Genomic DNA, 15,515 nt, shown 5'->3' with positions numbered 1-15,515 from the left:
AGCGTGCGACATTATGTATAAAGTTGTGTACGTGCTAAAGGGTTAAGCAAGACACTTAACCATTGCTTTGTCCTTTGATGGAACGTAAAGATGTTTGGTCCCATGTGTTGTGTAACGCATGTAAAAGAACCCAGTGCACTTATCGAAAAGAGAAAGGGTTCCCCCCGGTGTTCCTGGCTGTGGCTGCTGTATGCGCTGTAGCAACTTGTAAACTCTTATAAGGTGCTAAATACTTGGGTCTGCATCACTGCAATAACCTATATTTCTGAAAGTTTGTATATACTCAGCGCCTTGAGTACCTTGTTTGGTAAATACATTCGCTAACACTTCAATATTGTTATTAATATTATTTTATTATTATTATTTATTGTTATTATTTTGTCAATCAACAGAAAGTGTGACTCTTACCGGCACAAAGGGAGAGTTCACGAGTCAAAACTTCCCGGAGGATTACCCGTCGGGCGTCCACAGCGACTACCTCCTTCAAGGCAACGCTCACGAGGTTGTGTTTGTGAGTTTTCTCGAGTTGACGCTGGAGAGCCCGAGTACGACGCCGCTCAAGAAACGGCGCAAGAAGAGAGAGGAACCGTCCGAGCATACTCTCTATAAACGGCAGGCGATTCCTAAGACGGACACCAAGTGTGAATACGATTATATAGAGGTATGGTACAAACACTAAAGAGTAAGAGTAAGAGTGAGAGGGTAGACTGTGGACTGTGCAGATGATATCTATTGTAGGCTGGCATAGTGCTGGAACGCCCTACCAAGTCATATTCGAAACACCAAAACACTCCAGACATTCAAGAGTAAATTAAAAACACATCTACTCTCTTTTCGCTCATAAACGTCTTTTCCGTAGCTCTCTTACCAGCACATTGAATTTTGTAAAATGCGCTTTATAAGTCTCGATTATTACCATTATTATATAAAAATATAATAATATCAAAGTCTTATATAACGCACGTATCTACCAAACAAGGTACTCAAGGCGCCGAGTATATACAAACTTTCAGTTATTTCAGTGATGAATTCTGAGACCCAAATATTTAGCCCCTTATAAGGGTTTACAAGGTGCTACGGCGCATACAGCAGCCACAGCCAGGAACACAGGGGCGAACCATTTCTCTTTTCGCTAAGTGCAGTAGGTTCTTTTACACGCGTTACACAACACATGGGACCAACGGCTTTACGTCCCATCCGAAGGACGAAGCAATTGTTAAGTGTCTTGCTTAAGGACACAAGTGTCACGGCTGGCGATTCAAACCCATCCTCTGCTGATCAGAAACACCAGCGTTTGAATTAGGTGCTCTTAATGGCTCGGCCACGACACTTCCACACAGTCAACCTTCCTACTGTCTGAAGTAGAAAAAATATTAATAATAGCGACTTTTTAGAATATTGGCCATATCACTCGTTTGAATTATGAGACCAACTCCTGCTACGTACATATATATGTAATACATGTATATCAATGCAAAACTGAATGTTCCTCTCTAAAGTGATACCACATTTGCAAAGATTACATGTTGCAAAGTTTGGCTTGATGAATGACAGTGAGGCAAAGTCACAAATCAAATGTGCCAAAATGACCGTTATCTGTGCTAAACAGTCAAAAGGTAATGATCAATAATCAAACCGGTCAAGCTTCAGAACCATGAATGGTTGACACAAAGGAGACATACATTCTATATAGATGCATTGACCACATGTTAGTGTATTGCAGGCTGCCATGTGACTTAATTCATAAATACCTCGGACAGTTTCGCTATTCCTATTGGTGGAGAGCGCGTCACGTGGGTGTGTATAAACGTTTGTTTATGACTGGTAAAAAGTGTTAATTCATGGGCGTGACACGCGACCTTGCACCTGTTCTTATAAGACATTTCTTCATTCCTATTGGTCGAGAGCAACGGCTGAAACAGTTGTGCCACATCACGCGATATGGGCGACGCGCACAGCATTCCCTTATAAGGAGTTGTTTACCCGAGGGCGGCGGAGGGCTTTACCATTTCATAGCTGGAGGGGTGTTGTGTTGAAAGAAATCGTTTAACAATTATAATTTTTGCATTTTTTTTACCTTTTGACCAAAAAGTGATGATGTTTTTGACCAAAAAGGTATTTATGAATGGGAATCAAAGTGTTGAATCGGTTTTCAACTAGTGGTTTAAACCCGCCGAGGCATGGTTCTTGATAATTTACCTCGACTTCGTCTCGGTAAAATTATCAAGAACCAGGCCTCGTTGGGATTAAACCACGAGTTGAAAACCTCTTCACCACACATTGATTCCCTTATTAAAAGCCACAGTGGATGATTGAAAGGTCAGACAATTTGTACAATAATATGAAATTTACGTTCCGTTACATGTAGATTAAAGATAAGCTGGACACCTCGAGGACCGTTAGATACTGCGGGAGTCAGCTGCCCTTCGGTTGGCTGTCGTCAAGCAACGAGGTCATCGTTACCATGGATACCGATAGCAGTGTCGTCAAGAAAGGATTTAAGGCGGAATACCTCTTTATGGAACGGCCCGATCCAACAGGTAATATAGCGCTCAGGTCCGTCAGGCATGGCACTCATGACGCTGTACAAGGAAAATTTATAGAAATACAAAAGAATTTAAAGAAAGGGGATCATAGGGTTGTTTTATTGTTTTATAGTAAGAAAAACTTGAGGGTTTCTTTAAAGTTAAAGGAGCATTACAGAACTACCAACTGAGCTATCTATAGCCCTATTTTGGCGGTCCCTATTGTTAATATCTTTGGTCGGGGGTGCCAGTCAAAAGCCATACAACCGTTAACTGCCTTGTAGCCAGAGATCACACCCAAATTACGATACAACCTGGGAAGCGGCAGCCAGGGGATCACCTTAAGGGGATACGACTTTTTGTTTCAATTTTTTTTGCGACTTTTTGTTAAAAATTCAAATTTTTGTTAAAATTACCCAGTCAGTTTCCGTTGTGGTTTATATTGATATCAAAAACAAACTCTGTAATGTTCCTTTAATAAGGGAATCAAAGGGTAGCGACGAGTTCTTACACGGCCGTTTAAAGTCGGCAGGGTCGAATTCCCGTGTGGAAAAGGCTCGAGCAAGGTTTTAAACGGACGTTTAAGAACGAGTCACTACTCTTTTATTCCCATTCATGAATGCCCTTTTGTTAAAAAACATTAAAAAAATACAATTACAGACACTTTGACTGTTGAAAATGTGAGGTTTGAAATACAAAAACTTTGTGAAGAGTCTGTTGCGCGTGGGTTGTGTGTACCCGCGCGCGTTTAGATATAGATTACCCGCGCGCGCTTAGAAGTAGATTACGCGCGGTTACTTATAGCTATGAATTGTGTTCCGCTTGAAAATCTTGCGCGCCTGACATGCTGAAGCCAGCGGGTTATAAACACTGGTCATTATCAACCGTTTAAACACCCCCACGTGACGCGCTCTCCACCAATAGGAGTAGAAAAACTGTCTGGGGTATTTATTAATATTCTTTAATCCTGATGCAATTTTCCATTTTTGTTCATATTTTTGTTTAGGTTGTGGAGGTATCTTTGAAGCATCTAATGGTCGTTTTGAATCGCCATCCTACCCGCGGAACTATCCGAGAAACGCAGACTGCACCTATGTCCTGTTGGCTCTAGCCAACCAAAGAATCAAAATTACCTTCACAAGCTTTAATACGGAGCTGGATGCCGATTGCCAGAATGATAGGGTGATGGTGAGTTTGGGGGGGGGGGGGTGATTTAATAAAATGTTTGCCTTTTTTACACAATCAGGGGTGGATTTCACAAAGGTAGTCCTAACTTAGGACTAGTCCTAGGCAATGCTAAGAGATAGGACTGGTCCTAAGTTAGGACCAGTAACTCATCCTAACTTAGGACTGGTCCTATCTCTTATCATTGCCTAGGACTAGTCCTAAATTAGGACTACCTTTGTGAAATCCACCCCAGATTTCTTACAAATTTTACTCATTTTCAACCAAAATGCAAGGCTTACCCCTTTGTGAATTAGGGACCATGGGTCGATTTCACAAAGAGTAAGGACTAGTCCTAACTTAGGAATAGTCCTAGGAGATACTAAAAGTGATGGCTAGTCCTAAGTTAACTCGTGATAAGACTAGTCTTAACTCTTTGTGAAATCCACCCCTGGACACTTGCACAGGGCATGTGTGATCCTATCTTCTGGCCTTGGACACTAGGAGTAAGTTCGAGCGAGGGAGTGAGCAGTGAGTCAAGAAGAAGTTGACCGAGATTCATGATTTAAAAAAAAAATAACAACTGACACTCAAAACCCCAGTGATGCATGTATTAAACAAGCATTCTCGCATGCTTAATCATCTGAAGTTAAAAAAGAACAAAACAAATTGATAGTTTCTACGAGAAGTTTTTCCTGTTTTACTGAAAGCACCAATGTTTGTAGCTGTCCATGGAACGTTAATGCTTAACTGAATCTAATCATTTGAGAAAGTAGCAAAGGGTGTATAAAAGACATTCATAATATTCCGATGGACAGCTGAAGAAAAAGACTGGTCACCCCAGGAGTGTCGAGACTTGGGTTCAATGAGGAGAAGCATGGAACTTGATCAAAGATTCCTTGACGGAGTGTAAACTTGAAGCAGTTCTGAGATACAGTGGGGAGTCTTGCCATACATTAAGTTCTTTGTGGACAATGAGCATCAGCTTGAAGATGATTCGTTGAGAGATAGGGGAGCCAGTCAAGTTGTTTTTATTCTTGATTTATGACTAGATTGATGACCAACTCGGCAAAAAGACCGATCTCTACTGTGGAGATTTGTCTACGCCGTTTTCGTGGACGTCAAAATCCAACCTGGTCTTTGTGACCTTCCACAGCGACGCACAGATTGAATTTGGAGGCTTCACGGCAACTTATGAGTTTGAAGACCGAACCGACAAAACAAGTATGTCTTCTTATTCACTTGAAATTTTTCAAAGTGCGCCTTACAAATGCTGTTTCATTATTGTTATTATTATGTATACGTTTGGTAATCATCAAAGACCAGTGTTCTCACTTGGTTTATCCCATCATAAGCATAAAAATAACAAGCCTGTGAAAATTTTGGCTCGATCAGTCATCGAAGTTGCGAGAAAATGATGAAAAAAAAAACACCCTTGTTGGACGAATTTGTGTGCTTTCAGATATAAATAATAGACTTCTAGCTAGAAGTCTTTAATTATTTTAGTGAGATATTACCTCTTTCTCAAAAACTACGTTATTTCAGAGGGAGTCGTTTCCTACTATGTTTAATACTATCAACAGCTCTCCAATGCTCGTTACCAAGTCAGTTTTTAAGTTAGTATTTGTTTTGAGTAATTACCAAACGTGTACCTTCCCTTTAAAGAGCCAACTTGTTTTTCTTCTTCTTCCTGTCTAGTGCAGCCCTATTGATTAAAGATAGTCCCACTGCCAGACACACCGGGGCGAACCCCTTCTCTTTGCGATAAGTGTGTACTGGGTTCTTTAACGTGCATTGATAGTTTTTATAACAACACACTGGACCGACGGCTTTACGTCCAATCCATCCCATGGTTAAGTGTCTTTCACGTCCCATCATGGTTAAGTGTCTTTTACGTCCCATCCATCCCATGGTTAGGTGTCTTTCTTAAAAATGTGAATGTCACGACTTGTGTCCTTAAGCAAGACACTTAACAATTGCTTGTCCTTCAGATTGGACGTAAAGCCGTTGGTCCTGTGTGTTGTGTAAAGCACATAAAAGAACCCAGTGCACTTTGAATCGAAAAGAGAAGGGATCGCCCCAGTGTTCATGGTGTGATTAAACGCATATTGCGCCACAGCACCTTGTAAGCCATTACATGGTGCTTTAAAGGTATAGGTCTTTTGCTTCAAATCGTAGCTCCACAAACCTTGCAGAAAATAAAACACCCTTAGGGGTGTGATAAGCGCTATATAATATAAGAGTATTTTTGGGTGCGTTCGATAAGCTCCCCCGTGTTGACCCTGCAGTGCTCACTCAGGTGAGCCCCTAACAAGAGCTAATGGAACGATCACTCACCCCTCTCGTGGTGACGTCATGCACCTCGGCCCAGCCCCAAGTGACCCGTCCAACAAGCAGGGCACTGGGGGCTGACCCGGTGAGCCCCTGGAATGACGTCAAAGCTATTTGAACACGCCGGGGGCTGACCGGGGTCGATACAAGAAAGCTAATTGAACGCACCCATTATTATTACTATTATTATTATGTTTTTTGCAGCTTGTGAGGTCAATGTTGATGATCAATCCGGGGAGTTACTGAGTCCAAGATTTCCTCGTTTGTATCCCAACCTTCGAGAGTGTACCTACGTGGTGACGGTCGAGTCCCAGTTTGGAGTTCAACTCACCTTCTCAGAGTTTGTTCTCGAGGATCCGACCCCGGGAGGTGGATGCGTGTTTGACTATCTCGAGGTATGATAATAATAATAATAATAATAATAGTGGCTTCTTATATCCGTCACTCAGTGCTGCTTAAAGGTAGTGGACACTATTGGTAATTACTCAAAATATTTATCATCATAAAACCTTTCTTGATTACAAGTAATGGGGAGAGATGGATGGTATAAAACATTGTGAGAAACAGCTCCCTCTGAAGTGACATAGTTTTTGAGAAAGAAGTAATTTTCCACTAATTTGATTTCGCGACCTTAAGTTTAGAATTTGAGGTCTCGAAATCAAGCATCAGAAAGCACACAACTTCGTGTGACAAGGGTGTTTTTTTTCTGTCATGATTATCTCGCAAATTCGCACATGATATCATATTGCACAGGCATTAGTTTACCATTCAAAACCTACATGTACAGAGTCTAGTCAAAAGAAAATAAGTTAGCGGAAGGCTTTAAATGGTCTCTACACATAACACATGATCTAAAAATGTTCAATTACCAAGCTTAAAGACTCTGGACACTATTGGTAATTACTCAATATAATTATTAGCATAAAACTTTACTTGGTGATGAGTAATGGGGAGAGGTTGATGGTATAAAACAATGTGAGAAACAGCTCCCTCTGAGGTGACGTAGTTTTCGAGAAAGAAGTATTTTTCGACGAATTTGATTTTGAGACCTCGAGATTAGAATTTGAGATCTCGAAATCAACCATCTTAAAAGCACACAACTTAGTGTGACAAGGGTGTTTTTTCTTTCATTATTATCTCGCAACTTCGACCACCTATTGACCTCAAATTTTCACAGGTTTGTTATGTTATGTATATGTTGAGATACACCAAGTGAGAAGACTGGTCTTTGACAATTACCAATAGTATCCACTGTCTTTAAAGACTCTGGACACTATTGGTAATTGTCAAAGACTAGTCTCCTCACTTGGTGTAAAACTCAACACATGCATAAAATAAACCTGTGAAACTCAATTGGTCGTCGAATTTGCGAGATAATAATGAAAGAAAAAAACACCTTGTCACACGAAGTTGTGTGATTTCAGATGCTTCATTTTGAGACCTCAAATTCTAAATCTGATGTCTTGCAATCAAATTCGCAGAAATTTACTTCTTTCTCGAAAACTACGTTATTTCAGAGGGAGCTATTTCTCGCAATGTTTTATCTGATCAACCTCTCCCTATTACTCGTTACCAAGTAAGGTTTTATGCTAATAATTACTTTGAGTAATTACCAATAGTGTCCACTGCCTTTAAGCAGCATGCAGCATCCGAGTCCAGCATTCTCCAGAAGACGATCAGAGAATACTGATTGAAATGTCGAGTTGAAACCAACGGTTCTTTTTAGAGAGCAGGGAGTTATCGTTTTTGACGACGGAAGGTTCTGCAACGGTAATGATAACATTTTGTCATTTTGCGTCATCTCAGATGCGTCGGCTTTGAAGACAGTTGTCCCTCAATTTCTACAACAGTACTTGGGATGAATCTGTGTTGTGCTGAAACCGACAACGTTTGGCTGAAAACTCTTAACCGTTGCAGCACATCTGTCGTCAAAAAAGAAAATTCCCTATTTTAATTACATGGAGTTACTGCAAACCTTACAAGATCATTTTCTCTTTACAGATTTTCCACAGCGCTCCTAAAACATCGGACAAATTCTGCGGAGCGAAGGACCCCTTTGAAGTCCTCGTTAACTCAAACCAAGTCGAGATGATATTCAAGAGTGACTTCATCATCTTCTACAAAGGATTTAAAGCCAAGTATGAAGCTGTTGATCTCAGCACAGCCCAGCCAGGTAGGGAACTAGACCTGTATTAGTGGAACCCATCTGGCTGTTTTTCCCCATTCACATCAATGTATACCAAAATGAGGCTGAGAGGTTAAATAGTCTGGTGCCTTTTTTGGCAGAGTTTAAATTTGAAGTCTGTATTTATTTTTGCATACAAGAAAGGAGACAGAGTGGTCCATGCTTGGTCAAAGTTTATTCTACATTGTATTATGAAACTAATACTCATGCAACACTTATAAAGTGCATATGTATTAATTTCTCATCAAATATAGCATTTTAAGCAGAAATATTTCCACTACCACCATCATTAGACCGTGTAAGTTTGATGTAAATCTGTGATTTTTTTTCTTACCAATTATGTAATGTTCCTTTAACTGTGTTTTTGGTTTGTTTTCATTTTCCAACGTGTAGGTTGCGACCAGGTTTTGACTGCTTCCTCGGGGGTATTTACCAGTCCCAACTATCCCGCCAACTACCCGTTATCTATGGACTGTGAGATTGAGATTAGAGTTCCCAGTAGAAACTACGTCAAGATCACATTCACCGACTTCAGTCTGGAGAACTGTCCGTATGATTATGTTGAGGTGAGTTCGAGCTCTAATTTACATTCATAAATACCTAAGACAGTTTATCCATTCTGATTGGTCGAGAGGGCATCATGAGGGGTTGTTTGAACGGATGATATAACACTAGTAAAAAGTGTTGAAACATGGACGTGACACGCAAGCTTTTTGACCACAGCATTCCCTTATAAGGAGTTGTTTACCCGAGGGCGGCGGAGGGCTTTACCATTTCATAGCTGGAGGGGTGTTGTGTTGAAAAAAAATCATTGAACAATTATAATTTTTGCATTTATTTTACTTGTTGACCAAAAAGTGTTGATGTTTTTGACCGAAAAGGTATCTATGAATGGGAATCAAGGTGTGTTGAATCGGTTTTCAACTAGTGGTTTAAACCCGCCGCGGCCTGGTTCTTGATAACTTACCTCGACTTCGTCTCGGTAAAATTATCAAGAACCAGGCCTCGTTGGGATTAAACCAGTAGTTGAAAACTTCTTCACCACACATTGATTCCCTTATTTCAGGGCTGGAATTTGATGTAATATTCCACAAGATAGCAGGGCCTGTAGCCCAAAATGTTTACTGGGCCAGAATTTATTTAACAAGACCAGATATCTATACGACTGAGAAAGAACGTGCGACAAAGTTTAGCATGTGAACTGTTTCCATTTGAGCAAGTGCTGATAGAAGATTCAATTACACATCTGTTAAAATTAATCAAATTGTGTCCGTTCACGCCAAGAGTTTCAGTCTGCGTCAAAAGTACATTGATACATTTGCGCATTGACTCCCAAAATGGCGTTACCAAGATTATTATGATGATGATATCAGTTTGTATATACATGTATATATTTTTGCAGAAACACCAAGTGTGTATGTCTCTTTGCTGAGTAGATTTTGTTCTTCAGAAAACTGTATAGCCTGGTTCATACTTCCTGCGAATGCGAAGGGAATTTGACGTGAACTTGACCTCACAACCCTCCTTTCGCAGCGATATTCGCAAGTGAGTTGAGCAGAGTTGAACTGCTTTGAATTATTCGTTGCGAATTTGTGACATCAACATTCGTATCGCATTCGCATTCGCATGCGCAGGAAGTATGAACCGGGCTTATCGCTGTATATTTTACTACCGGGGAGTAGATTTTTGGTATTCAGGAGACTTCTCAGTTCTGGAAAGAACTGTCCTGCTTTTTAACTACTCCCTGAGCAGAAGGTAGTACATCGGCCGAGACAACTACTTGAGAAAACCAAATATATATTGATACCTCACCATGCATTGCCTCAAATCAGTAAAATAAAAGTTAAAAAATGTTACTGACCTTTTTTTGTTATCTTTTTTGTTGATCACGAATACATCTTCCCTTTAGGATTTTAAGAGAGCCTTATTAAAGACATATTATTATTCACATTCTGTTCACATGCCGAAAATACTTGAGTTTTGTTTTCCTTATTGAAGTTGGAAGATCTTTATAGTTGTGAAGCAGTTATAACTTTCTCTTGTGTTGCGAAGTCTGTCTCTTCTGGTGACCCCCAGTAATTTCCCCAAGCAGCGTACTCGTTTATTGTAAAATTATTATTATCATCTTCTCCCAAACGTCACTCTCATTTCTATTTCTCACCAGGTCAGAGACAAAATAAAAAACACAGTCTCCCAAAGATTTTGTGGCCGTAAACCGATCGAATTCAGCTACGAATCTGAATCAAACGAGGTTGTGGTGTTCTTCCATAGCGATGACCACACGCCCTCTACTGGGTTCCGGGCTGTGTATAGCGCAGAGATCAAACCGACACAACCATCGGCTTCTACAGGTAAGGAATGCGCAGTTTTGAATTCTGTGACCCAATTATGTCGCACCTTATAAGGTTTAACAAGGTGCTACAGCGCATTCAGCTGCCACAGCCAGGAACACCGAGGTGAACCCCCTTCTCTTTTCGATAAGTGCAGTGGGTCTTTTACATGCGTTACACAACACACAGGGCCAACGGCTCTACGTCAATGGTTAAGTGTCTTTTCTTAAAGGCAGTGGACACTATTAGTAATTACTCAAAATAATAATTAGCATCAAACCTTTCTTGAATGAGTAATGGGGAGAGGTTGATAGTATAAAACATGTGAGAAACGGCTCCTTCTAAAGTAATGTAGTTTTCGAGAAAGAAGTAATTTTCCACGCGTTTGATTTCGAGACCTCAGATTTAGAATTTGAGGTATCGAAATCAAGCATCTGGAGGCACACAATTCCGTGTGACAATGGTGTTTTTTCTTTCATTATTATCTCGCAACTTTGACGACCAATTGAGCTCAAATTTCCACAGGTTTGTTATTTTATGCATATGTTGAGATACACCAAGCGAGAAGACTGGTCTTTGACAATTACCAATAGTGTCCAGTGTCTTTAAGAACACAAGTGTCACAGCTGGGGACTCAAACCCCCACTCTGCTAATCAGAAACACTAGAGTTTGAATACGGTGCTCTTAACCGCTCGTTCACGAACACTGATTGTCGGTGCCGCGATTTCTTTCTTGGGATGAGTTGCTCTTGTAGTAGTTAATATTTCTATTTGATATTGCCAGAAATGTAACAGCTTCAGAAATTTCTTTGTTGTATTTATTCGTTACTTTTTTATCGTAGGATGTCCCCCGAATTATGGCCTGCAGTTGTCGGCCCCCTCGGGGCAGTTGGTATCTCCCAGCTACCCAAATTACCCTGTGAACGTCGAGTGTAAGATTCGCATCAGCGTGGCGGTGGGCAAAATCTGCAAAATCGTCTTCTCTGAATTCGAGGTGGAAGATCAAGACACATGTTCTTATGACTATGTGCAAGTAAGTATCCAAATTAAGTTTAAAGGCACTGGACTAAGCTTAGGCGATATCGATTTATTTTATTCACGATATATCGCCGACATTATATCGCGATATTCGATATAATCGCGATTAATTAAATTTGACATCATCAGTCTTCAAACTCCAAGTGAAAGTTGTAGAAGAGACAGTCATAGCATAAGAGAGGTGTACTAATGACCTATTCTTCTGGTTTTACTCCAAACCTATGGGGTGCAAGATGTCTCAGCTAGCAAATACATCGCGATATTTAATCGATATCGCGATATATCGCGATTATTGCGATATATCGCGATATATCGATATTTTGATTAAAACCAAATCCATCCGATATCGAAATCGTTTCCAAATTAATATCGCGATATTCGATAATATCGTGATATCGCTCAAGCTTACACTGGACACTATTGGTAATTACTCAAAGTAATTTTTGGCATAAAATTTTACTTGGTAAAAAGCAATGGAGAGCTGTTGATACATGTACATGTAGTATAAAACATTGTGAGAAACGGCTCCCTCTGAAGTAACGTAGTTTTTGAGAAAGAAGTATTTTTCCACGAATTTGATTTCGAGGCCTCGGTATCAGATTTTGAGGTTCTGAAATCAAGCATCTGAAAGCTCACATCCAGGTCGTGACACTTTTGTCCCTGAGCAAGACACTTAACTGCTTCTCTCCACTGAGGGGTAAATGGGTACCTGTGTGGGCAGAGATGGTTCTTGTGATTGGTTTAGCCAAATAGCGCATATATTGCGCACAGGCTGTATACTCCCAAGGGAGCTGAGATGGTTTAAGGAATGATTTAAGACCCTGTGACCAGGGGTAATAATGTCAGAAGCGCTTAAGACACCCCTCGGGCGTGAAAAGGGTGATATAAAAACGGTTATAATTTTTTTTTTATTATTATGACTTAATCACAAGAACTTGAATTTGGTGCTCTAAACCTTTTTGTTTTGTTTTTCTAGCTCACCAGTATTCCAGATGATGGTTCCAAATCCAAATGGTGTGGAAAACTTGACGCTGGCACCGTCTGGATCTCCAAATCCAACGTGTGCGAGTTGAAATTCAAGAGCGACGGTTTCGTGCCGGCCCGCGGTTTCAAAGCGACGTACGAAACTGCCGATCCTGTAGCGTTTGACTGCCAGCAGGAGCTGTCGGGCTCGACGGGATATTTCGCCTCGCCCAACTACCCAAATAATTACCCGGTGGACTCGACCTGCGTGACGACGATCCAGGTGCCGGGTACACACTTGGTAAAGATCGAGTTTCAGATGTTTGACGTCGAGGAGCAGACCTTCTGCAGTTACGACTGGGTGCAGGTACGATACTTCAATAATGATACACATTAAGCGCTTAAATGCAGTGGACACTATTGGTAATTACTCAAAGTAAATATTAGCATCAAACCTTATTTGGTAACGGGTCATGTGGGGAGAGGTTGATAGTATAAAACAAATTGTGAGAAACGACGACTCCCTCTGAAGGGACATATTTTTTTAGAAAGAAGTAATTTTCAACCAATTTGATTTCGAGACCTTGAAATCAAGCATCTGAAAGCACACAATTTCATGGGACACGTGTGTTTTTTCTCTCATTATTATCTCGCCACGTTGATGACCAATTGAGCTCAAATGTTGAGATAAAAGTGAGAAGACGTTCTTTGACAATTACCAATAGTGTCCAGTTTTTTTAATTTGGTTGTTTCAAAGCGCACATTCACAATTTTCCTGTTGGACTACGTTTTGAATTATGATATGAGACCTAGTCCTTTTACATAGCACAATGTAATGGTTTACAAGGTGCTGTGGCGCAAAATGCTGCCAATCCAATCAAACCAGGAACACTTGGGCGAACCTCTTCTCTTTTCTAAGTGCACTGTTTTTTTATACATACGCTACACAACACACAGGACCACTGGCTGTCTGTTCCAGTGTAACGACTGGGACTCGAACCCACACTCTGCTGATCAGAAACACCAGCGTTTTGAATCCGGTGATCTTAACCACTCATCCACAACACACCAAGTCAAGACAAGGACTCAAACTCACACTCTGCTGATCAGAAACACCAGAGTTTTAATCTGGTTCTCTTAACCGGTTGGCCATGACACTTCCACACTTTACACCACTCTCCAATCTGAGCCTGATTGAATAACGAGAAGTTCTCTCGATCCATCAAGCAAAAGTAGTAGTCCCGGCCATTTCTCTACCTTCCGCCCAAGTAGAAGTTCAGAAAAGGGCCCAATTTCATAAAGCTGTTTACCCGTTAGCTGGTTACCTGAAGCAGAAAACTGTGCATACATGTAAGCATAAATGTATTTCATCATGATTTCTAAAATAAGCAGACTATTTCTAGGCGTGAATGCACGTTCATTATGGATTTGCATTGTTATGTCACTTGTGTGCTAACCACGGGTTAGCCAGCATTTACCCTTGCTTTGGTAAACAGCTTTATGAAATAGAAATTATGCTAAGCACAAAACAGCTGCTTACATGTTTTATGAAAATCGCCCCTGGTTCTACACAAATGTTCTTTGTTTATCACCAAATCAAGTTAGAAATCACTCAATTGTGTTGTGTTTTTATTTCCAGATTAGAGATGAAGGAACTGGTGTGAAGACACCCAAGTATTGCGGAACGTATAATCACAGCTTCAACTACAAGGCCAAATCGAATAAAGTGTCCGTCCTGTTCTTCAGTGATGAAATACAGAATCAGAAGGGGTTCTTGGCACTTTACTCTGCAGTCCTTCCTTAAACCTACAGACAATTTGTGCCCTACAACTGTTAAAAAATCTCATAAATCTGTGAATCGGTAAGCAAGCTTTTGTTCTACTTTGCTCTCTGCAAAAAATTTGTCAATATTTACTATTCATAAATACCTAAGACAGTTTATCCATTCTGATTGGTCGAGAGGGCATCATGAGGGGTTGTTTGAACGGATGATATATTATGCAGTAAAAAGTGTACTGTTATAACATGGACTCGAGCTTGCACCATCACACACAGCGCTTATAAGACAGTTTCTTCATTCCTATTGGTCGAGAGCAACAGCTGAAACAGTTGTGCCACATCACGCCATACGCGTGACGCGCACATCATCTCCTTATAAGGGGTTGTTTACCCGAGGGCCTTACCATTCCATAGCTGGAGGGGTGTTGTGTTGAAAGAATTAATTGAAGATTATAATTTTTTTATTTATTTTACCTTTTGACCAAAAAGTGTCGATGTTTTTGACCGTAAAGGTATTTATGAATGGGAATCAAAATGTGTTGAATCGGTTTTCAACTAGTGGTTTAAACCCGCCGAGGCCTGGTTCTTGATAATTTATCTCGACTACGTCTTGGTAAAATTATCAAGTCCAGGCCTCGGCAGGGGTTTAAACCACTAGTTAAAAAACTCTTCACCACACATTGATTCCCTTATTATTTAAAGTATATTTTTTGATTTGCGTTCTTTCATCTCTCACTTGTAAAGCACCAGCCTGTAAAGACCTTTAAGAGTTTCCAAGACCTTTAAGAGTTTCAAGACATTCCCAATTTTACGACATTCCCCGAGTCTTAAGAAGTTCAAAGTTTTAAGACGTTTCCCAAGTTTGTTGACAATCTCAAGTGTTAAGACATTCCCAATTTTAAGACACTCCCGACTTTAAGACACTCCCGACTTTAAGACACTCCCGACTTTAAGACACTCCCGACTTTAAGACATTCCCAAGTCTTAAGAAAGAAGTTCAAAGTTTTAAGATGTTTTTCCCAATTTGTTTAAAGATGATTTTAAACAAACCCAAGAAACACATTCATGAAAATAATCAATCACACAAGACATTTTTCAAATCTAATTTTAGCAAATGGCTTTGAATGGCTTTGGGCAGTGGCTGCGATTGGAAGCCGGACAGTTATCTTCTTACAAACATTGTCATTGCAGCTAATGGGC

The 15,515-nt window shown here is 40.4% G+C and overlaps 1 protein-coding gene across 2 annotated transcripts in view; it reads left to right on the top strand.

Annotated features, from left to right (window-relative positions):
- LOC117305267 (cubilin-like) overlaps positions 1-14,666 on the top strand; it is a 41,370-nt gene extending 26,704 nt beyond the window's left edge. For both annotated transcript variants that reach the window (XM_033790102.1, XM_033790101.1), the window contains 11 exons: positions 393-661; positions 2,369-2,540; positions 3,532-3,713; positions 4,742-4,913; positions 6,225-6,415; positions 8,022-8,193; positions 8,599-8,771; positions 10,370-10,556; positions 11,378-11,568; positions 12,550-12,903; positions 14,176-14,666. In XM_033790102.1, coding sequence (XP_033645993.1) covers positions 393-661; positions 2,369-2,540; positions 3,532-3,713; positions 4,742-4,913; positions 6,225-6,415; positions 8,022-8,193; positions 8,599-8,771; positions 10,370-10,556; positions 11,378-11,568; positions 12,550-12,903; positions 14,176-14,340 — 2,228 coding nt within the window. In that variant the 3' untranslated portion in view covers positions 14,341-14,666. The remainder of the gene's footprint in view (positions 1-392; positions 662-2,368; positions 2,541-3,531; positions 3,714-4,741; positions 4,914-6,224; positions 6,416-8,021; positions 8,194-8,598; positions 8,772-10,369; positions 10,557-11,377; positions 11,569-12,549; positions 12,904-14,175) is intronic.
- The last annotated feature ends 849 nt before the right edge of the window (positions 14,667-15,515 follow it).

Source organism: Asterias rubens, chromosome 22 (genome assembly GCF_902459465.1).
Source record: "Asterias rubens chromosome 22, eAstRub1.3, whole genome shotgun sequence".
In the NCBI taxonomy this organism is placed as follows: Eukaryota; Metazoa; Echinodermata; class Asteroidea; order Forcipulatida; family Asteriidae; genus Asterias; species Asterias rubens.
Note: the sequence above shows the minus strand (reverse complement) of the source record. Positions and strands in the feature narration are given on the sequence as shown.